We start from the raw sequence: 25,333 nt of genomic DNA on the forward strand, positions 1-25,333 counted from the left end.
TGCTAACCCACGAGCAAGAAGCATCAGGAGCTAGAAGAGAATTTATTCAGCCATGTAGGTATTTGGTATAGCACCAACATGTTGCCTTCCAGACATCTCTCAGCAGGAGATCTGTATGCGTAATTCGGATGTTGCACGGAATGCATGGTGGGGTGTATCACCAATTATTGTGTCAAATTTCACACATTATGGGGCACAGTGCCGTAAGGAATTGAGCCTGTAATGGTCTATGAAACCGCAGAACGACTCTTCTTTAATGTTGAAAGTCTGTGCAGCACTCGCAGAAATATAGGAACTGTGACAATTGTGAATCGAGACTGATTGCCCCCCTGGTTTGCACTGCCTGAATTTAGCTCAAAGGATAGATCAAAATTGATAAAGCAGAAGGTCTTGGGAAAGCAGAAGTCCTGTGCCAGTTTCTTTAGATAATCAGACACATTTCTCCCATATGTTCTGTGCATATTGTGATTCACCTGACATTTAGCCTTCAGGAACTGGGCAATATGAGTGCATCCAGGGAGTGCTCTTTATAGAGTTCCTATAAAAGATAGAGTCTATTTCACATAGCTTTAAGGCAGATATTCAAATACATCTATGCAAAGATCCTTCAAGAACTTGACTACCCGGGAGGGGTTTAGAGTGTCTCTGCACCTTCAGAATATACATTTGGCATGCCTGTCTTGCCTATTTGTGGCGGGAAACTAACCCTCACATTAAGGACCAGTATCAGATTCTTTCTCTTCTAAATACCACTTAGGCTCCTAAACCTGGGGGTTTCCTTTGCAGGAAAGTGTCCAGGGATAAGTTGTGACAGTGGGCTATGTAAAGTAATTTATTTATTCTTCCATGACTATCAGGATTTTGAACTTCATTCTTTCATCTACTGGAAGCCAGTGAGAAAATTGCAGAGCTAAGTGTTGATAGTCAGTTTTATGCTGAGTTCCTTTTGGGGAGTCAGATGTGTGGATCCTAATAAGAACCATTTAAAGAAGATATTCGGTTTGAAGTAGACTAAATAGTCTTCTCAGGCTTGTTATTAGCAAGAGTTAGCACTGAGGGGGACCAAATCAATACACGTGGCTGACTTGGACATTTGAGGTTCATTTGTTTTTATGTTTTATTGGTGTCAATGGCACAAATCGTACTCTGTTCTGGGCCTTCTCACCAAAGGATGCAGGCTTTCTCATCGCCAGTTTCACTATACACCTTTTCCAGTCTTGAGCAATGTCACCCAGTGCTCCAACACTAACTTCTACTTTTGTTTAATATTTACATTTAGCCTAGCGACACTCAAGCAGTCCTTCAGTTTCAATGGATACTGTTGCACAGAGGAGACCCAAATGTTAATACAATTTGACAAGAAACCCTCAACTGTTATGGCCTTCTTTGGTGAGTGTAGGATGCACAACATACTTAAATTAAATGCTGACACGACTGAACTCTAGCCGCTAAGCAGTGTGGTCTCTTTCGGTCTGGTCTTAGAAATGGGTATACCACATTCTCCCACTTAGGTTGTCAGAAATGTTATTGTTAAGCTTGACAAAGAACTCACTTTGTCGGTCCAGGTCAACAGTAGTGTCCTCCAGATTCTTTTACCATCAAGTTCTGAAAAAGATCTTCCTATCCATTTCTGCAATAATCCACGGTCTGGTGCACAGTGTACTAACTTCATCTAAGATGTAATGGCTTCTACCTTGGCATACCTGCCTCTCTCACCTAAAAGCTCCAGCACATGCACATTTTGACAGTAAAGCTGGTCTGAAGCCTGAACAAATTCAACTCTACTATATTCTTGGTTACAAAGGCCATTGAATTTAGAGCTTTATGCCTAGCCAATTGCTTAGTGCACTAGCAAGACCCTCCTTTCTAGCAGACAAACTCCACCTCTCCACTTCCATGCACTTCCATCAGCTTCTAAATGTTTCTGTTAGTTTAGGCACTCCCATATGGATGGTTGCTCCTCAGTTTTGGCACCAAAACTTCGGAATGTCCTTCATATATTCATCAATGGTGTTAACAACCACATCCTTTTTTAGGAAAGCACTGAAAATAGCACCATCTACCTCTCTATGACTACTTTAGAAGACTTGCTTTATTCCTTCAGTGATTCAACTATGCTTGCATTCATTCAGTCAATCACTAGTTGGGAAATTGCATTGCAAAAAAGGCACTGATGTGTGGTATGAAGGAAAGAAATTAGTTGAACGATGTTCACTTCTTTTGCTAGTGACGAGACTTTATCATCTCTTGAGACAATTTAAACGTTATGTGATCATTTAGGAAAGTTGTAGAGCAGGAGGGCATTGGAAAGTCAGATGTTTTAACTTGGTCCTACAAGCTTTAAAGAGGCCCCCTCGACCTTTGGTTTGGCTTTTGGATTCGTCAAGGTACTTTCGAATCATATTTTATGACTATGCTGTGAAAGAATGAGAGGAACTCTTCACAGTACAGACAAGTAGTAGAGTAAATATTCCTGGTTAATTGATGTCACAGCAAAATATGGTAAATTAATCCATTTGGTTAGCTGTATTCCTGAGTAGCGTCCCGTAGATGGCTATTGTGGATGTCAGCAATGATGTAAGCGATGGTCCCACTCTATTACCCTAAACCAAACAGTGAGTGTTCTCTCAGTTGAAATCATAGTTTTCTATCGATAACCTGAAGGTTTGGGTTGAGTGAGATGAACGTGAAAATATGCCTGTAGGAGTGTGTGTGTGTGCGTGTGTGTGCAAACATCTGTGTGGTGTGATTGTGTGCACACATTTGTGTGGTGTGTGTAAACAAGCATTGTTAAAGTATTGTTCTCTTGTTTATATAGTGCTTTCCATATTCCTTGTGAGGCTTAAAGCGCTCCTAAGAGCTGAGCAAGTGGCTACTCTGAAGGTATGGTTAGGTAGCACTTCATAAGTATGCATGAAGTGGGGCAGAGCTCTATTTCCTGGATACCTCTCAGGTGAATAATAAAACGTCTTGTTTGCATGTTGTCCGATGTAAGAGTAAGCCGGGTGCCCCTCATGAGGTTGGAAACAGTGGTGTTGTGTATGTACAGAACACATAAACTTAGGCGGTACAGACAAGTATAGGCTATAGACACAGCCAGGCTTGCAGGAACTTACACTATGTATGTAGATATTGCCATCTATTGGTTGCCTTATTGCTGCCTGTATGTTCCACAGATCATTTTGTTGCCACCCACATAGATGCAGTACAGAGTCAAGGGACCAGCAATCATTTTCTCCTACATTCAGAATTGCCATAGACCTAGTAACCTGGGACAATAGATAGACCATATTGCAACGCCTGAGGTTTATTTGATATGGGATGCTATTTGGTCGTCTACAGGTTGGGAAATGTTTTGGGGACAAGGCAAGTTTGTTTTGCCAGCTCAATTCCCTTAAACTGATGTCGGTTTTCCTGAGCGGAAACATGGACTTATGGCGTGATGAAAGATGAGGAGATGAAACTCATGGTTGTCAGTCACAGGCATCAACAGATCATCTTTACAAGGGCAGTTGTCCTCAGACTGGTCTCTAGGTTCACCTTGACAGCCACAGCATGCGAATGCATCCAGGCATCTCTGTGGAGATATATCTTTGAGGGCCCTGTCCATATTTGGGAAATGTGAGGAGGGCTTGTATTGCTTGCACCTTGGAGGGATGGGGCAAGCTGTTGGCGCATGAAGTGACTACATTTTCTAGCTTTCATTATTTTTAAATCTGAATGTTTACATTCTCTGAAAGTTCTCACGTGCCTCTGGGAGCTGCAAGCCGTGCACTAAATGTAACACCTCCAGAAGAAGATTTATAAGTCCCCAGGAGGTAGTACTATCCTCATTTCCTGCATATTTCCGCTCCTCATCTGTTCAGAGAGGCGGCACAGACAGTGCCCCGCACCATTGATCCACGGAAGCGGAGCTGACATACAATACAGGGCGATCATGCTTCTTGCAGGCACGCCAATTATTAAGGCGAATGTGAATGGGTTTCTAATTGCTGCACTTTGCATCCGCTTTATTCCCAGAGCTACAATGAGCAGGCTGTGTGGTTAATCCTGGCCGGCTGCCGCTCACATTTCCTCTATGACCTTTGACCTTTATCGTGTCTCCTTTTGGTATGTCCTGAACACAGACACACATGTATATATTCTCTCTCACTCTTGGCACGTGTTTACTTTTGTCATCATATGCCTCTTTTATGCCGTGTCCATTAGATCCTTTAAGGTAGTTGGAAATGTAGATTTTGGAAGTCACTAGCGTGAAACATGCTTTTCAGTCTCGGAATGCACAGAGATCTTTTTTTCTTCTAGTCAATAATATAAAGGACAAAACAAGATGCAAACAGACACTCCAGCCTGGCAATATTACACCATGTCCTTCTTCTACTGTCCCACAGATGTGGTGCTTTCCCTTGGTGGACGGAGGCCTACAAGTGTCATTCCCTTCATAATATCAGGTGCATGTTGGCCAGGCGTTTGTAAGAATGCGAAAGACCACAGGCTGCAATTCAGTGCTTAATTTGTAAAATATTAAGGGCCAGGGCTCTGACCAGAAGGCTACTGCAGCTTGCACCACCCATCGCTCTTGTCATCGCTGCCAAAACAACTACCAATCATCTCTCTTGCACATACATGTGACAGTTCAGATTATTCCAGGTTCCCAGAGCTAAAAGAATGGCTGGGGAGGCAGGTATTAGCAATTTTAATGTTATATTGTATTCCTAAACTACCGTTGTTCTGCTCATCTCTAAATTAGATGTGCAGCGCCACCATGTGGTGGACTGTTCTAAGTATGGTGTTCACAATTAGGTCCCGATGTTGAGCACCGGAAACCAATTAAGTGCCGGTGTTTAGCACTGGAAAGCCCCGGCTCAAATTAAGCACTGGCTGCATTCAAAGCTAACCTGACTCTTTGCTCAGGACTCCATTGAAATACGCTCATGACTGCAAACCCTTCAGACTCTGGGTGCTTAGCAACTGTTACATGGGGCAACTTGCAAGCTTTTACGTCCGAGCCTTGAAAGTCATCTACGCTTTTCACTTTGGAGCCGTGACCCCACATAAGTGGCATGTTGGCAATTTAAAAGCACTGAAATAACATCACACAACATACCAAAAACGACCATAAATCAGCATCACATCCGACAACATAGCACTCCCAAAGAGAAATGTTTCTCCACTGGTATAATAGGTATTGCATTGTATTGCAATTGCATTTATATAGCGCTTACTACCTCTGACAAGGCGTCAAAGCGCTTTTTCGGCGAGTAGCACGCTACTCCGGGACCCATAGAGGATTAGTGTTGAATTAGTATAGTGAAACATGCAAGTGCATTCTAAGTGGTGGATAGGTTAGTCAGTTATTTGGATTTGGAATGATAGCAGAAGGATAGAGGAGGAAAAAAGGTTTTGTATTAATATTATATTGAGTGTTGCGGTACCTGGTCGCCCCATTCGTTGATCACAGGCATGTTGATATCGTCGACGAAGACCGTCATTTTCTTCCCAGCCGGGGGACCATAAGTGGTGCCCATTCTTTTATCGATGTAACTTTCAATGCTCCTTTGAAACATGTTGGGCAGAGTGGCAGACGAGAAGTTCAAGGATTTGGTTGCATGAAACTCAGGATCATATCTGCTTGCGTAACCCTGTGAAAACAAATAAAAGTGTTTAACGACTCTTGGCTAAACGCCAATGATCTTGGTTGACCAACAGTAAGTGTAAGTGTGCGTGGCTCACAGCAGGCTGAAGAATTGCTGACTGAGGCTGATGGGGAAGCTAGGCTCTGATGTCTACTGTTTCTCTTCCTCTGCTGTGAGGCTGCTGGAAGCGGCTCTAGGATATCTTACAAGAGAAGGGAGCTGGGGCTACAAAACACCCTTTAAGTGTCCGCTGCCTTCCGATAATACATAAACAGCTACATTTAGAGCTGGATTTGTAAAGCTTTTTACTCCTGCTTGAGGGGTGACTTACTTTCAAATTTCCAAGAATAACTTGCTCCTACTCATAAAAAAATATAGATACCGAGGACAGATCCCTTTTTGGGAACCAGGACTTATTTTTCATGTTCAGACTTTGACCCACGCCAAACGAGAGAAGGGAGGAAAATACAAAAGTAAGAGAAAGACAGGAAAACAGTGACAAAGGGAGAAAGCAGGGATGGAAAATATTCTGCAAAATTGAGATAAAGAGTCAGGAAGTGTAGAGAAATGGTATAAAAGGGGCATGTGTTGGAATCAAGATTACCTTAACATTTCCCAAGGCTGGCAGAGGACTCCTGAGAAAAGTTTAAGGCCTCTGCTCTATTTTTTATACAGGTTAAGAATTTCCAGAAAAGGCCAAACTGGGGCCATCATTCCAAACCTTGATAACCAAAACCCCACTGAGCTCCAGTGACCTCTTATAACCCTGAATAACCTTTCTAGAAAAGGGAAGGGAGGCCAACAAAAATACACCCACAACAACTCCTACTGTGGCATCCCCAAAACAAATGCTATGTATTGTTGGATTAACAAGTCCCTCATACTTCAATAAAACAAAGCAACACCATTAAAACCATAGATTAGAAATGCATGAAAGTCTTTCTTTGCGCCACTCAAACAGTAGAGGCAGTTTTATACATGGCTCCACATGGTACAAAGGACCTTCGTACCTGCTTTTTAAGTCCTTTAGGGGGCTTGTACTACAGAAGGGTCAAAGTAGCTTGTGCGTCCGCTTCAGTGCTATGGCTCTTGAGGCACCAAAGATGTGTTGGAGCAATAACAAAGGGGTGTTCCCTCATTTGCTTGGGGTCATGTAGGTGAGGGAACTTGTACCTGCAGCATATCACAGACACAGCACAAGGATACAAATGTGCCAGGAGGAACACTGACTGCCCTACATTTGAGGTGGTGCACAGTCACAACCAAGGGTGCAACCACTGGTTGGAGGTCCAGGGTAAATGGTAGCCTCCCTCCACCCCCTAAGCCGGTGCAGTCAGACCCTACACATGTCAGCGGGGTGATTCCAGTCCTCCCTTAAAAGGGAGGTTGGATCCACCGCCTGTGGTGAAAGGGACACCTGCAGTTTGACATTGCTGATGTCCCATCCTCTGATGCAATGACCCAAATGCAGGCATAGCTTCAAACCTGCTCTGGGGACAGCTAATGTTCTTTAATCTGGCTCTTTGTCCCGATCTGCACCTGCGAGCCTAGTTAAGTGCGTGATGCGGCACAAATAGGGACGATGCATCTCATATATTATTCGGGGCCAGGCGTCGTCAAAAATCAATGATACATACAAATCAACATTGTTTCCTCAATGTGTATTCCAATACATTTACAGCAGAATGTTTCTAAAGGAATCTACTTGGAGTATAATTAATATAACAGATTTAATTCTTACTATACAGATAATAAAACCAGGGTAAGAAAACGTGCAACAATTAATGATATTCTCGTGTATATAAAAAATAGCAGTATTATATGTGGCATTACAGGAACAAAAAGCAGACACATAAAAATAGAAAACTTAACAAACACAACAGATTCAATACATAGACTCGCCTGCTATGTAGACAATGGTATACTACTCCAGCTAAACACACATATTCGAGTAGGACATGCACAATGTTTTTAAGAATAGCAAGACTCTGTGTCGACGTCTCAGTCTCACTTTGTCTTCAGTAAATACACGAGACTCTCCTCAGGACACACACATTTCTTAAATTGTTCAGCTCCCGTTTTTTCGAGGCAGTAAAATGTTAATTAATCCCACATAAACTGAATTACAGTTGGTTTGCAGTATATTTACAACGAGTACCGTGGCAAAGAGGCACACCAAAGAACCCTCAATTTAATTTAATATGGAGTCGTATCAGCAAAACATCAAACGTTTAAAAAAAACACAGCATGTATAAGACTCAACGTCACGAAAGAGGCACATCACAGAAAGTACACTCAGCATATACACCATCAATCGGCATTATTAAAAGAAAACGCAAATTATACCCCAAACTTCAGGAACTTACGTATAGTTGAGGACAGCACTTATAAACGTCTCTCCCTTTCAAAGATACATATCACGAAGCATACACGAGCCCATGTATTTCCTAGACAAACACAACAGGCACAAAAATATCTGCCTATTGTAAGAATGATACTTACTTAATATTAACAAGGCCATTAAAAAAGCTCTATCAGTAAATTGAATGCTAGTCAGCGATGGGAATTACAAATTGTGCGATAATACGACATCTGGTAAATATTCCACCCTACCCCAACAAACTCGTAACGAGGGCACAACTAGAGTGATGCTTATTATGAGAAATTGTAGTGTTTCTTAAAAATGTGTATGAAGTTTCGCTCTATGGGACCCCTTATTAAATTGTGAGCTCCCTTGTGTGCCAGCCCGTGCACCAGTTTGCTGCAAGTATTGCATACAAGAAGTAAATGTGACTGGGAGGGTTTTCTTTATGAAAGTGATGTTTGCAGAATTGTAGTGCACACTCAGTTGTTACACAGAGAAGAGACTCCACGCACCTACGGCCTGGGAAAAAAGGCCTTCACGAGAAAAGTAATGGAAACCGTATTTTCCCTTCATATACGTCTACTGTTTTCTGAATTGAGATCTAGTCGTAAATGTCCCCAACATGTAACACACCATCTGTCATATGCATTTTCCACTTAAGACTATCTATCCAAAAGTTTTCCAAATGTATTTTTTAATAATATTTATTTACTTGATCCAGTTGGTACATTTTTTATGTATTTTTTTAGTAACGTATTGCCGTTTAAAAAAAAAAATAGCTTGGACCTCCAAGTTCTTTAATTCTTATGTATAATAGAACAACCTAACATAGAATTATACATGGATAACAGGGATATGTTTCACTGAGGGATTCTGAGAGATATGAAACAGACGAGAGTGAAGCTTGAGTGGTCAATGATGTCACTAAGAAAAGTAAAGTTGAAAACATCTCTGTTATTCACATTTTACCCATCTATAATTTTGTGCCCCCCTTACATCATCTGCCCCTGCTTCCACCATTTACTCAGGAGCAGGGAAGTAATTGGGGAGCCTTACATAAAATGTTTTAAAAAAAATTAAATGTGGCCCCTGCCACCCACCCGCACCACCCTTAAAATATACGCCTAAATTAAAGAAAATATCCTGACTTGTCACCTTCTGCCCACTGTAAAACCATTCACATTTTCATACCCAAATATTAAAAGAAAATACCTGGCTTTCATGCCACCCACCCACATATACCCCCTAGCTCACACTGGAAAAAACACTGACTTTATGCCACCCACCCCACCATCCTCTGCAAAAAGCCTTCCCTCCCACCCAAACTGTAAAAAATAGACACCTGACCTCCTTCCACCTAACCCACTGCCCTCTGCGACATCCTACCCTAAAGTGACTGTCTCCACTATCATACTGATGGCAGAGAACTGGCACTTCATGGATAGTGGCTCTGTGAGAACAGCTTGTCAGCTCAGATGGGTCTCTTCTCGCAGCATGGCTCTATAGAGACCCACGGTGACAGGGGAGAAGGCAGCTGATGCAGGCACAGCATCACCTGCACACTCATGTCTCCATCAGGTCTGTGGAGACCCATGAGAGGTGGAAGGAGGTCGGTGAAACTGCTAACTGCCATTCCACTGACACTTTAGGGACTCTGTAGACTTGGTGAGGTAGTGTCCCAAATGGGAAGCGAGCGCTTCCTGTGGTGACAAGTCAACAGTGGTAACCACTTTGGTTAACCACTGTTGTGATATTACTACAGCAACTAACTGGGGGCAATTGAGCTGCTCATGATAAAGGCTTCCTACAGAAGACACTGAACAAGACAGTTAACATCTCACTGTCGCATCAGCACATGAAAGAGAAAACATGTTCCAACTATGTGAATCAAGGGCATGGCATTTCTATTGAGCTAGGTAGGGACAGAACGTCAAGGTATCTTATTTTCACTTGTCTTGTGACATGCATACCACACTATACTTACCATCAGCCTTGCTAACACTGACACTCGTCAAAGAGTTCTACATCTGTGCCTCGCTTCCTTATAGTTTCTGTGGAACCCAACTGATGGATTGTTGTAAATCTGCCCGGCAACCTCTCTGCCTCTTTCTCTTCCTGACGGAGTTACTGCCAACCTCCTGGTTTTCTGCGCTCTCTTGCATATCCTTCTGTCCCTGTCTGCATTTCTTGACAGTCCACTGCTCGCTGGTGTACCCACATCTACGTCTGCAGCTTTTTAACAGTGTCCGCACGTGCCACATTCGTTCAAAACAGTTCTTGAGGTGTCATGTAGACTCAGTGGCTTGTGCCTTTTTTAACTCTGTCACTGCCGTGGACCCTCGAATTAGCCGGCTATTGAGAACGCTGCAGGGACTCCATCATCCAGGAGTCCCTGCATGACCTGCAACACCTGGTCTGCGTTACCAGCTCGGCCCCGCCCACCGCCCACTCTGCTCTCTTGAAAATCCCGTGCTTCCTGGACCTTTGTGGGAACCTTTTTGAACTCTGTCACTGCCGTGGACCCTCGAATTAGGAGGACCTCGCTGGAGAATCTTATCGGGACTGAGCCCACACTTTGCCGCACCCGCTGCGCGGGTGCCGTTTCAGAGACATCGGGGGAGTGGTGCGAGCCCCTTGTGACCGGGCGCTGTGCTGCGGGCTGTGGAAGGGGGCAGAGCCGGCTATTGAGAACGCTGCAGGGACTCCATCATCCAGGAGTCCCTGCGTGACCTGCAACACCTGGTCTGCGTTACAAGCTCGGCCCCGCCCACCGCCCACTCTGCTCCCTACTTAGTAGACAGAAGCCCTCGCTGCGTGGGAGCGCCGGGCGAAGCCCGGGCCAAGGGCGGGCCCGTTTAAGCCCGTTCAAGCACGATCAAGACCGGACCGGGCCCCCCCTCCTTTGCCCCATATTTATTTTATATCTAAATTGTAAACTTTACCTATTTGTATGTGGTTACTGCTAAAGTAATACTGGGAGATGTCAACCCGCGAAACCAGAAGTAAGTCTGCATTAGGCGGCCCGAAGCTGATAGGCACCTTGGATAGTTTTATTATACGCACAAACTCATTAATCGACCAAGGAATTGTTTTAATGGAACGAAGGGTGTCCCAAGAGCTAGCAATAGCCAAAAGATCGTCTATGGGACACATTGCGTCAGTATGTACACCCGATAACACCAAAAATAGATCTAATCTCTTTCAGACCCAAGTTGAGGTGCACAATACTGTTAGTGCCCAAATAGATCCTCAAGATTTGAAGCCCTCCGACCCTCAGGCATTGATTACCCCAGAGCTCTGGAAATTATACCAGCAGATATGCAGGACGGGAATAGTAGTAGGGTAATGAGAGGGAGACGGGAGGGTGCAATCCCTAAGCGTAAGCGATCCAATACTAATGTCTTAGGTTCCAAAAAAGCAAAAACAGTAAAGGCGGCACAGACAAAGGATATGGGTAGTAAAGAGATGACGAGTGCAATTGCTGGGCAGAAAGTAGGGTAGGAGGCGACACAGCCGAAACCCTAGCTCTAAAATTTTTTGACGATACTATCCTAGACGACTCTATTGCTGATATCATGGTTGATAGTAGTGTAGCCGATAGCACGGGTACTGGAGAAGAATTAGGGGACTCCCTTGTGGACACCTTGAGGAAGCTATTTGAAACTCTTCTTAACCCCTTGAAAGTAAGGCTCCAAGGTATAGAAAACCAGCTTAACGAACTGCAGAAGGATAAAGATCCCTGAACAGTAACCAGCAGAAAAAGACCGCCCCAGCAGTTCCATCGGTCAGCAAACCTCAGGCATCGAATATACTTCCAGCAGTTCCCCAAAAAATAATTCCTAAGACCCCTAAGTTGAATCCCCCCAACACCGAAGTTAGTCAAGCATAAGCCAAACCCCCAGCAATCAATGAATGTAACATCCAAAAACCGGTTGGCCCTACAACTGCCACTCTTAATTCTGACAAAACTCCAATTGAGCGAGCCCAAATACGTAGAAGTATTAACCTACCTCCAGAAGCTACCCTCTATGTGGTGATCCTGACAGGGGTTCCGTAATTGCCTCCTTCAATTACGGAACCATCATGGGCATTGAAAAACAAGGTATCCCACTGGCTAAACACCAACCACCCTTTACCACCAAACACATTGAGCAACATCTTAACGGTACGGAGGGTACCCTGCGTGGGTTACAACAGAAAAATATCAGAGGGAGACTGTGTGGTTGTAAATTTTAAAGATCCACGAACGGTGACCCACATTTGCTCGGGGGTACCTCGGCCCAATGGCAATACGATTGTGGCTAGATCTTTATCGTACTTCTACACACCTGAGGAACAACCCGATAATGGGTGGAGTTGGACTAGGGCCACTAATCATGCTAGGGGAGGAATGGGACATGAGCACTATAGGCCTCTGAACACCAATAGCTGGGGAGGGGTCAATGATGATGGTTGGACTCCAATACAACGGAGAGCAGGGAGACCCATTCTTAGAGGCAACTGGAACTGTGGTGGGTGGTCAGGTTTTCAGCTTGCACCAGCTTCTATCCCTTGCCAAAATCGGTATAGTGGATTGGAAGCTGTCGACTGACTCCCGGCACATGTAGTTGCTTCTTGGGCCTCTCCCGTCTCATTTGTCCCCATTAGAACTACCGATAATAGCCCTGTCCGGTCACTAGAGACTTTAGATAGCCCACTTCCATTCTCGGCTATTAATACAACAGGGTGTATTAGGGACAATGTTCATGCCCCATATTCCCCGTTGGATCCGATGACCTCCTTGGACAATGCTATTCGGGAAGGATATGGCATACATGGGGAAACTGAGCCTATAGTGTCTCTTAAGACTTGCCATTGTGTTCCAATTGAGAGTAGCGGTACAGGCTCTGACCTGGGATTAGTCTCGGTACATGATGGTGGTCACAATGGCACTAATGGTAACCTCAGCATTATCTCATGGAATGTTGCGGGTTTGTCTAAAAACGTATCACTTCCTGATTGGAATAGCCTCATAGATAAACATGACCTGTGTATATTTCAGGAAACTTGGTGTCTTGAACCAATGCACAAGTCGGGCTATTCCACCTTCTATGTTCCAGCAATTTCATCAGGGCGGGGCCGCCCACCGGGCGGCCTGCTAATTTGGGTAAAGATTGCACTAAATTGTAGAATAACCCATCATAATCGTACATCAATGGACTTGATGAGGCTAACGATCAGAGATCCCCAGGCTACAGTAACTCTGGAGATTTTTAACGTCTATGCCAGAGGTCTGCAAGGGTTGGAAAAATCTCCGATTATCTCTGCGTTAGCTAACTCACTCCTAAGTTGTCCAACCGACTCACTTTCCATAGTCGCCGGTGATTTTAACTGTACTTTTGAACCGCTGGCGGTGGGTGGAGCGGGAGGTCTTTATGATGAGGATGCGAGATGGGGAATACCGCAACTGACAATCGCGCCAATCAAAAAATGGATACCAATTGTCATACAATTGAATGCCTTGTTAATGGAACACGCCCTGGTAGCTGTGAATGGGCGCACACCATCAGATTTCGCGGGAGCTTATACCTACAACAGAGTCACTTGTCCTAGCAGAATAGATTATATTCTGATTGACAAAAGGTTGTGGAAATATGTGAGTAACATGATTGTCACTCCATCCATTGTTATCCCCTCAAACTGCAAAAGTGTTATCAAATGGCAAAAATTTGCCCTCGATGAACACAAAATAAGCACTCTTGGGTCGATTGTAAGAGACCAGACCGAGAAGCTCTCTGCAAGTTGTATCAACGATCCAGGCTTTCTCCAGGTGGATGTGATTTATGCCGAATCAATTGATAAGCTGGCTGCCCTCTTTATAGATACTCGGGCGTCAACTCAAAGTAAGAGCAGGAAACCTGCAGCTAAGTGGTATAATCACGACTGTAGGGAGGCTAAAACAAATTTGATATCTGCCATTAAAACCCGAGACCCTGTTGAGGTCCGCTTAGCCCGATCTCAATATAGACGAGCAATATTGGTGGCAAAGAGGGCTTGGGATGATTCCCACTGGGAGGAGTTGAAGCTGGCTAGTCAGGCTAACAATGGAGAGTGGTTCTGGGCTTTGGTCAGAAGGACAGGCGGTGGCGACACAGAACCAATACCCAACCATATTACCGATGGGGAGTGGTTCGACCATTTCAGGAGTTTATATGAAGGGGTAGGGGCACCAGATAGCAGCGAATTACCTGGACAGGACGTAGCATCGATGATAGCCACTGTGTCCCTCGTCGACCCTGTAGGGCAAAAAGAGGTCGAGATTGCTATTAATAAAATTGTGCAAGGGAGGGCACCGGGCCAGCATGGTATCTCTGGCGACCTATTCCGAGCGAATATTGAGTATTGGGCTAAGTTCTTTTCCATTTTGACTAAAGCCCTCCTCCGGGGGGCTCCGGTTCCGACCTCCTGGAAAGGGGCCGAGGTGATTCCGATTTATAAAAAGGGACCCAGAGAAGACCCTGCCAACTATCGTCCAATCAGCCTCATCGATGCTGGTCAGAAGGTGGTTGGCAGGGTTCTATTGGAGAGGATCATCTCATGGGCAGAGGAGAATATTATCATTTCCCAATTCCAGGCAGGTTTTAGGGCGTGCACAAGCACTATTGACCAGGCATTTAGGCTGCTGTTGCTGTATTGGAAGATAGTAACTATTGGCAAGGGTGGTCTCTACCTGGCCTTTATTGATTTAAAAACGGCGTTCGACCTGGTCCCTCGCGAACGCCTGTGGACAGTTCTGCAGGAGATGGGGTTCCCCTCCCACATTTTGAATCTGTTGGCTCGTATGCATGACGGTAACTACGCTTGTATACGGTGGGGCACCCAGGATCAGAAAACTGACAAAATCCCGGTAAACAGAGGTGTTCGCCAGGGATGCGTCTTGGCGCCCACTCTCTTTTCATTGTTTGTTAACGGGGTTGTCTCTTTTTTATCTGTCATTGATGCTGATGCCCCAACTCTGGCTGGTGTTAAAGTGCCCGCCATGCTCTTTGCGGATGATACGCTATTGGTATCTAAAACACCTACGGGGCTTCAGAAGCTTTTAGATCGGTTTTCCACATTCTGTAAATTAAGGGGCTTGGTTATCAACACAACCAAAACCAAGCTCCTTTATTTTAACCCTAGTAACAAAGCAAATTGTACGATTACTCTTGATGATGTGCCCCTTGAGCGTGTCAAAATATTTGATTACCTTGGGATAAGGATATCCGATCAACTAAAATGGCAGTCACACATTGAGAAAATGGCTCTGAATCACAAACGAGTCTTGGGAGTCATTGGGAGGGAACACAGAGCCTCAACCTCTAGACCCATAGCACCGGCACTGGAGATCTACTCTGCAAAAGCCATAGGTAGTGCTTTGTATGGAGCAGAGCTCTGGGGTTTCAACAATGTTGAACTCCTCGTTATGGCTGAAAGAACAAGTTACTTACCTTCGGTAACGCTTTTTCTGGTAGATACTATATCTGCCTGTGGATTCCTCACCTTGTGAATATCCCCTTGCGTCAGCAACATTCGGAAATTCTTTGTGTAGCTTTGCGCCGACATGGATCCGGACGTCACAGAGGCACGGCACCGCTCGCGACTCCGCTGACGTCACCGACGCCTATAATAGGCCCACGCCGGCGTGATGACATCAGTTCCGCCCTTTTTTCCGTGCCTTCGAGGCACACGGACGGACCGATGACAGTAGACATATACACAGTATACGCAGTATAGAAATCAAGGTAACACACACAGTGTGAAGCAAATGCAATAAAACATTTGAAATAAACAACCCCTTGACAATAAAATAATACATTACATAAACTCCGGTATAGAAGAGTGGACAACGGGGAGGCGGGTGGGTCAGTGAGGAATCCACAGGCAGATATAGTATCTACCAGAAAAAGCGTTACCGAAGGTAAGTAACTTGTTCTTCTGATAGATACATCTGCCGTGTGGATTCCTCACCTTGTGAATAGAGTCCCACAGCAGTCCCCACTCCCGGAGGAGGGTGTCCACTCTTCTAGACCAGGAAATCCTGAAGGACAGAGCGTGCAAAATGACCGTCCCTCCTCACTTCGGAATCCAAGCAGTAATGCTTCGCGAAAGTGTAGAGGGAAGACCAAGTTGCTGCTCTACAAATATCCTCAACAGGCACACCTCTAGCCAACGCTGAGGTTGATGACTTAGCTCTCGTAGAATGAGCCCTTATACCCTCTGGAGGTTCCTTACCGGCCAAAGAGTAGCAGATCTTAATGCAGAGGACGATCCATCTCGACAAAGTCCTCTTATGGACCGCTCTTCCTTTCTTGCAGCCAGCAAAGCCAATAAAGAGCTGGTCATCCAAACGACAGTCTTTAGTCCTGTCCAAGTAAAAAGACACCGCCCTCTTGGGGTCAAGACGGTGTAATCTCTCCTCCTCCTTGGAAGGGTGTGGGGGAGGATAAAAGGTAGGAAGGGTAATGGATTGAACAAGGTGGAAAGAAGTCACCACCTTTGGCAGAAAAGCAGCCCTGGTCCTAAGAACCATTCGATCAGCATGAATGGACAAGAAAGGGGGCTTGTGACTAAGAGCTTGAAGCTCACTTACCCTCCTTGCCGAGGTTATTGCAACGAGGAAAACCGTTTTGAAAGTCAGAAGCCTCATAGGACATTTGTGAAGAGGCTCAAAAGGAGCACCCATTAAAAATGTCAAAACAAGATTTAAATCCCACTGAGGCACAATAAAAGGGGTAGGAGGGAACTTATTCGTGAGGCCCTTCAAAAACCTTAAAACTATAGGAGATTTAAAAAGAGAAGGCTGGTCAGGCAAACAGATAAAAGCCGACAGCGCAGAAAGATAACCCTTCACCGTGGCCACAGCAAGCCCTTGCTGTGCCAGAGAAAGGGCAAACTGGAGAACATCAGATAAATGGGCCCTCAAAGGGTCTATAGACTTCTCCCTGCACCAAGTAACAAATTTAGACCACCTATAAGAATAGATGGACTTAGTGGAGTCACGCCTGGCTGACAAAATGACATCCACCACATCGTGAGGGAGAGAAAAAGAAATCAGGTTGCCCCGTTCAATCTCCAGGCATGAAGGTGTAAGGTCTGGAGGTGGGGGTGTAGAACCTGCCCCTCAATCTGAGAGAGGAGATCTGCCCTGTGAGGGAGACGGAGCGGCGGGTGAGAGGAGAGGTGGAGAAGGTCTGAATACCACACCCTTCTTGGCCAATCCGGGACGATCAATATGACTTGGGCCCGGTCTTGGCGAATTTTCCTCAGAACCCGAGGAATCAATGGTATGGGAGGAAACGCATAAAGGAGTTGCTAGCTCCAACTCAAATGAAACGCGTCCCCCAAGGCTCCTTGCATCGGATACTGGAGACTGCAGAATGACAGGCAGTGAGCATTCTCGCGAGTGGCGAACAGGTCCACCCGAGGAGTCCCCCACATCTGAAAGATGTTGTGAACTACCCCCGGATGGAGCCTCCACTCGTGATCGGCAGAGAACTGCCGACTGAGACTGTCTGCACGAACGTTCTGAACTCCGGCCAGATGATTTGCCATCAGACAAATCCGATGGTCCTGAACCCAGGACCAGAGACGCAGATCCTCTCTGCAGAGACACTGCGACCCTACTCCTCCCTGCTTGTTGATGTACCACATCGCGGGCGTGTTGTCCGTCAGGACCTGAACAGACTGACCGCGAAGGGAAGGGAGGAAGGCCTTGAGCGCCAGACGTATCTCCCGCAATTCTAAAAGGTTGATGTGAAGCAACCTTTCCTCTGGAGACAAAAGACCCTTGACCTCCAGGTCCCCCAGATGAGCACCCCACCCGAGAGTGGACGCATCCGATATCACTGTGGCAACCGATGGAGGAATCTGAAAAGGCTTCCCTTGAGACAGATTGCCTTCCACGCTCCACCAAGAAAGATCCGCTGCAGTTTCTCTGGAGATCTTCACTGACTCCCTGAGATCTCCGTTGTGCTGATACCACTGCCTGCGGAGGCACCACTGGAGCGCCCTCATATGCCAGCGTGCATGGTTGACCAACAGAATGCATGAAGCCATCAGACCGAGCAGGCGAAGGACCTTCAGGACTGGAACGACTGCTCCATTGTAAAACAAAGGAATCATCTCCTGTATGTCGCGAATCCTTTGAGGAGGAGGGAATGCACGACACACAGTAGTGTCCAGTTCCGCACCTATGAACAGGTTGCGCTGTGAGGGCACCAGGTGAGACTTGGGTACATTTATCGAAAAACCCAACCTGTGCAACAACTGAGTTGTCTCTTGCAGATGATGGAGCACCTTCTCCGGCGACTCCGCTTTGATCAGCCAGTCGTCTAGATACGGAAACACATGTATCCCCGTTCTCCTGAGATGAGCTGCCACCACTGCCATCACCTTGGTGAAGACTCGAGGCGCAGTAGTAAGACCAAACGGAAGGACCACAAACTGGTAGTGTTGTGACCCAACCGTAAAACGGAGATACTTTCTGTGCGACTTCAAGATGGGAATATGAAAATACGAATCCTGCAAGTCGATCGACACCATCCAGTCTTCTTCTAGCAGCGCTTGAAGAACCTGCGCAAGAGTGAGCATCTTGAACTTTTCCTGTTTCAGGTAAAGGTTCAAAATCCTGAGGTCCAGGATTGGCCGAAGCCTGCCATCTTTCTTGGGGATCAGGAAATACCGGGAGTAGCACCCCTGACCCCTTTCCTGCTCTGGAACCACCTCTATCGCACCTTTTCGGAACAAAACCAGGACTTCTTCCTGCAGGAGAAGCAGGTGGTCCTCCGAACAATAACCCTGGCAAGGAGGGTAATTGGGAGGGAATTCCTGGAAAGGAAGTGCATACGATTTTACAGACGAGGGTGAATGAGGAACCTCTGTTAAAATATTTGGTTTATAATCAGCAGTGGGCAGAGTAATATTCAATAAACTCGCTGCTTTTTTTATAACAGTGTGATAAGGCACCACATCCTTCGATGGTACATTTGACACCGAAGCCAAGTCCCACTCAGGAGACAGTTCAAGTCCACTGGCCTCACCCAAGTCCTCAAAAGGATCCTCAGAATCCTGTAACTCCCCTTCTTCAGTATCTGAATATTGACATCTTTCCTCTTCCAGAAGTCTCTGGGCCTCTCTCCGAGATCTTTCCTTCACAACAGAAGCCAATGGATTCGGAATCGACTCCGACGGGGTCGGTGCCGGCGTCGAACCCGAAGTCGGATGAGGTCTTTTTATACGAGGTCGAGCAGAATCCTGCCTCGGAGTCGTAGGTATCGGCGTCGATGGGACCGGCGTCGACGGAGTCGGCGTCGTGCGCTTCGGCGTCGACGACACCGGTGGTGTCGGAAAATGCCAATGCGGTGGTATAGCCGGCATAAAAGGCATGAAGGGCGCAGGGGCATAAGCCTGGGGAACACCCAAGTTAAAAACCATAGGACCCGTGGGACCAACAGGTGCACCAGACGGGAACATTGCCCTGGAATAGACACCAAACATGGCGTTCAGGAACTGAGAAGGATCCTGACCTGGAGTTGGAAAATCAGGATATGGACCTCTGGGTTGTTCCTGAGGATGTGGAGTCGATACGACGTCGACCTCTTCATCGAGTCCAGGAACCGGGGTCGACGAACCCGCAGGCACCGGAACTTCGACTTCACCAGCCCCCTGCTCCTCACCTTCATCCTCCTGAACAGAAGGATTGGATGGAACCGGAGAATGGACCTGCTTCTGAGATTCGGGTGAATTCGGATGTGAAGCCTCACCAACAGAGTTATGATCTTCCGACTCTGAAACTTCCACCTCCTTACTCAGAAGCTTGACTTGGGACTTCGGTCTTGAACTAGAGTCCTTTTCAGAGTGATGACGTGACTGATGGCTCCTCTTCTTGTGCTTCTTCCTCGAAGACTTCGAAGCGTGAGCTGAAGACGACTCCGAGCGTGACCTCGAACGAGACCTCGACCTCGACTTCGACCGTCGAGATCGAGACTTCGAAGACTTTTAAACTTTCTTATTTTTAAGTTTTGCCACGAGGAGTTTCGTCTCTCTCTCTCTTAAAGCCTTCGGAGTCATCTTCTTGCAGCAAGGACAATCCTCGACGTCATGGTCGGAACTTAAGCACCAGACACAGCATTCATGAGGATCGGTGATAGACATAGTCTTGCCACAATCGCCGCAAGCTTTAAATCCAGTTTTCTTCGACGACATATCAAGATAGACACAATAATAGGATAATAGAAACAAAGTTACTGTAAAGCTACAGTACGATCCCAGAAAACCGTTAGCGTCGACGACGCGGAAAAAAGGGAACTGATGTCATCACGCCGGCTCGGGCCTATTATAGGCGTCGGTGACGTCAGCGGAGTCGCGAGCGGTGCCGTGCCTCTGTGACGTCCGGATCCACGTCGGCGCGAAGCTACAAAAAGAATTTCCGAATGTTGCTGACGCAAGGGGATATTCACAAGGTGAGGAATCCACACGGCAGATGTATCTATCAGAAACAAGTTTTTTAGGGAACTCGTTTCCCTACCCATGGGCACCCCTAGCAAACCCCTCCAATTCTATTTTGGACGTTGTTCGATCAAAGACCTCATTACCCTGCGCCCACTTCTCTATTGGGCTCGTTTGTGGCGTACACCTGAACTATCTAGCTAAACGCCCTTAGAGAAGTCATGAACATGCAGGGGTCTCATAAAATTATTTGGCTCACTAGGGTTAAGAAGCTTTTACTTGCCATTGGTTTTAACACGGCATGGGAGACGGGTGTCTCGGTGTCTAAATTGGAGATTAAGAGAGCTTATTGGCTATGGGTTGACGCCCAAGATTCTAGAGCTACTAACTTGGGCAGGTTGACAGACGAGTTCCGTTCACACAAGACTGTACATCGTCTTGAACCCTATCTGGATTTCTTTAGGAAACCCAGAGATAGGGCTTTATACATCCAGTTCAGACTGGGAACTCTTCCGGTACGTGAACGTACCTGTAAGTGGAAACCTCCCAACCAAACATCTGCCAACTGCCCGTTTTGCACCGACACACTCGAAACCATACCAGATTTCTTTTTTGTATGTAGTGCCTATAAGAATCCTAGGTCAACATGGCTAAAACCTGTTTGCCGTCAGCTCAAGACCAACAACCATGCCTCTGCTCTGAGAATCTTGCAGACGGATCCCAACACTACCCTAGCTTGCGGAGTAGCCAAATTTCTTAGTTGGGCATGGCTGATTAGAACGAAAGACCTTAGATAACTCTATATGGTGACTGTTTCTTTATTACGTCCAAAGCTGTAATTGGTTTAATGACTTTTAAATGTTGTATTCTGGTCTAAGTATTTATTCAAATGTTTTTAAAAATGTACTGTATTTTAACTGCCATGTGCTTTTTAAGATATTTCATATCGAAATAAAGCTTTGTACTACTACTGTTGTTTACACTACATTGTTTCCAGAAGGAATTATTCACAGTGCTTGAAATGTATCATAGCACATTATATAGTGTCCCTCATCCACACTATGAGATCAAACATTGAGCTGTATTGTGGGTGGAAGCGTTCTCTGGTTATTGGGGAGATCGAGGGTCCTGCAGAACAGGCAGGTCCTGTGGTTTATAATTAATAGTACTAAGCACACAACACATTAATTGCACCCATCACTATTTACTAACGTCAATCTTATTCTTTGCTTCGCATAGTGAGGATCTTGCCTCGTTGCTGTCCTCGGTTCAGCTGCACAAGGAACATTTTTGCAGAGATCCACCAATGGTCTGTGGACTGGTCTGCCTGCTTGGTCACAATCTCCATTCCTTCGCGTTCTTCCATCACCCCATGATCCTTCAGATGCAGTGCAGTGGAGAGGAGCAAAGGGCATTCTCATGATTCGCCTCCATGAGTCAATCACTGTCTAGCACTTTATCTCAATACATAAAATGTCATGTGGACAGCAGAGGAGAAAGGGAGTATTAAAAAGGCTGGAGTCATCGACCCAATCTCTATTCTGTTTGCACTGACACCATTCCTACTCTCTCTGTTCCGTTCTCGCCTCAAGGCTCTCAACTTCAGCCTTCCCTGGGAGGTTCTGCCATGATCTGCCACCGCCAGATGTTTGGACTATCTTGACTCTGTATGTCTCCCTTAACTTTCAGATGAGAAACGGAAGTGAGGGGCTAAGCAATGCCAGGACAGATCCACCCTTTTCAGTGTCAGCAAATTATAAGTGGTTAAGCATAGACCTAGAAACCCTCTTGTGCAGCACACTAATTTGTTTAGTTTTCTGAAATGGTTTGAGTCAGCCAGATTTAAGGCCTGGTTTATAGTTTGACCATAAGAGCAGTGCCATATTTTAACTGTTCTTGATTTTTTTCCTTCACTGTTTTTAGATAGGAAGACATATGTGAGGCCACACTTTTTAGTGTTAGTGACACTTACGTCTCCGATGCGTATCCTTTTTAATTCACATTTCTGTTTTTTTTTTGCACTGCACTATTTATTCAAAGGAGTCGTGTCCTCCTATACTATTCTCTTGTAAAAAAAACTCTACAAAGAGGATACAACTGTTTTCTTCTATCCCCCTTCTGGCTGGAGGTAGGGTGAAGTATAGTTATTTGGTAGCCCAGATGATGACACTAGACACGCAATGTGTAATGATGGGACACCAATGATCCCTGGCAGAGTTTTTTCCTGTTTTCTTGTTTTTTGAGGCCATCCAAATGTTGGCCGCCCTTTCTGCATCTCTAACTTGAATCTGAAAGATTCTTTCTGTCTATCTTCTGTGCTCTAGCTTCGAGTACTTGAGATTTGGAGTGCCCAGATATTGAGGAACACGCCCCCCCCCCCCTTTTTTGACAGACTTCGGATTTCTTTGCGGTTGACTGATTTATAGTTTGACAGAAGGGGTACTCTGTCACAAACATGAAGGATAGCCTATCTGGCTTATTACAAAAGCAGTATATCCTAAACAGGGGGAACAGCGTTTACAACGCAACTTTTACCACGCAGTACCTTCACCACGCAACTTTTACAACGCAAGCGTTACAACGACTTGCGCTGGGGGGCGCTGTAGGATAGGGAGTAGTTTAATTTACTATCCAACTCCTTCCCTACTATCCACGGGGACTGGAATTGGAATAGTAAATTAAACTATTCACTATCCAGCGCCCCCCAACGCAAGTCGTTGTAACGACTTGCGTTGTAAAACTTGCGTGGTAAAGGCATGCGTTGTAAAAGCATGCGTGGTAATGACATACATCCCCTAAACAGGCATGTAATAATGTGGAAAGGATGTCCATAACATTTGTGAAGGAGTAACCATCTGCCAAACTCTAAATCATGCCCTTAGTTTAGTGTGTACATACAGTTAGAGCCTCTAGAGCATGGAACAACTTACAAGAAAAGCATATTGCTTCATACCTCATGTTTACTTTATGCTTTGAAAGTGATGTCATCCTCGTAGTGAAAAGGAAAAGAGTGTTTCTTTCAAATAGCCCTCACCCACCAGGGTTACCCCTTGGTGGCATGCTTCATCATTGGGTCCATCCCTAACCTGCTACGGGAAGGTGTGTGCCACGGAGCCAGGGGTGAACTGTTAATTCCACAATAAGGGAGTAGCCTTGATGAAGGTAAGAATACAGGTGTCTGTTCTTCCCCGTCCCCGTTTGGACTTATAAGGCCTTATTAGGGCATATTACATAAGACCAGAACAAATAGGTGCTGTATACATTTATTTTCCTTATATCTCTACTTACACTTATTGAGAGATTTGACGGCTGAAGGAATGGTAACAGGAAGTAACCCCCTTAGGTCCTGATGAATAGCCTTGGGAAAGGGCGTGAAACTAGTCGACCAGAGAAACTAAGGGATATTTATTCCAGGAGTTTCTCATCATCTCCACTTTTTAATCATATCGACTAGGGTATTTAATACAATAATCCTTTTCCCAAAAGCCAGATATCTTTACCTAGTTTTTACAAAAACAAACCACTCCAATATCAATGCAATCAGTTTCTTCTTTATTAAAGCTGAAATCGCGTGTATGCTGAAGCAGAATGTTTGCCTTACAACCGAGCTACTGTGCCACAATCTGGCACTCTGTAGGAGAAACAGAGGTTCTCTAGTTTTGTGCACGGAACACTGTCAGAAAAACCTCACATACAAATAAAAATATTTGCGATACGTACATGCCTGATACAAATGATCTTAGCTCACAATATACAAAAAGAGCCTCCTCATTTTGAGGCAGCTGATATCAGAGCACTAAATAACAGCCTATCCAGTGCTTAATTTGTGCATATGTTTGCAGGTGGGGGGCACCTGCACTCATTTTTGTGTGGACTGGAATTTATTGTTCATCATCAGACATTGACCCAAAGCAAGAGATTAAAAGGCACAACAGGTACAAACAAGGAAGTATAGAAAGGTAGTAAAATTGTGGCAAATGGACAAAACAGGGGATTAAAAAGAACCTGTAAGAGTGAAATAAAGAGACGAGCAGTGTAAGATGGAAGAAAAAAGAGGAATGAGTAGGAAGCGAGACCAGGGGGCATATTATGCATGTTCAGTGTTTGCACAGGGCACACCTATTTAAAGGTACGCCCGGAGCAAACAATGAAAGTGTGCTCTATTATGTGAAAGCGCTGCCCCCAGGACAGCTGCAAACTCGCACTGCCCAGGGTAGCGCATTCATGTGAAAACACAGAGCAGCTGCTTGCAGCCTCTCCGTGTTCCCCGCCTGCACTTTTACAGGGGATTTGAGATGCCCTTGCAGGCGGGTGCATCATTGACTACATCTTCCTGCAAGGGGATGTCTGGGGGTCCATAGGACACCCTTTCTCACCTGCATAGGGATGCTCTCAGGGGGCGGGCGCACTGGCAGTGTGCCCTCTGACAGCTTCTTTGCCTCTGCACCTGCATCGGTAATACAGCGTGGGCGCAGAGGGAAAGGAAATCCTTTATTGCCCTGAATGTAGTACTAACGCTTTAAGTGCGCCGACACTATCGGTATTACTGAAGGGGACCGACAAGCGCGCAAAGCATGCGCAAATGCCCGTTGCGCCCCCCAGGGCACTTACTGTAATACGGCCCCAGGCAGTCTAAGCATTTGGCAAAACTGGCATTCGGCGAAGCCAGTGGTTGGGTCCTCAGAAAAATATTGGGCCAACGCACATATTCTTTTACAAAACTAACACTATGCTCCACTAATAAACTGGTAGGAGTCAATCCATCAACTGCATAGTAATAGCTCATCCCATTGACAATGCAGAGCAGAGACCTGGTGTGGACTGCCTATGTCTCAACTTGTCTGGCTAAGGTAAGAATCCTCAG

At 45.6% G+C, this 25,333-nt stretch overlaps 1 protein-coding gene across 1 annotated transcript in view; it reads right to left on the minus strand.

The window, feature by feature from the left end:
• The window catches only part of LOC144828114 (dynein axonemal heavy chain 5-like), a 1,079,012-nt gene that overhangs the window by 584,171 nt on the left and 469,508 nt on the right, over positions 1 to 25,333 (minus strand). The window contains exon 51 of the mRNA XM_078686235.1: positions 5,436 to 5,642. Within this exon, the coding sequence (XP_078542361.1) occupies positions 5,436 to 5,642 (207 nt within the window). The remainder of the gene's footprint in view (positions 1 to 5,435; positions 5,643 to 25,333) is intronic.

Source organism: Lissotriton helveticus, chromosome 4_1 (genome assembly GCF_964261635.1).
Source record: "Lissotriton helveticus chromosome 4_1, aLisHel1.1, whole genome shotgun sequence".
NCBI classification, from domain to species: Eukaryota; Metazoa; Chordata; class Amphibia; order Caudata; family Salamandridae; genus Lissotriton; species Lissotriton helveticus.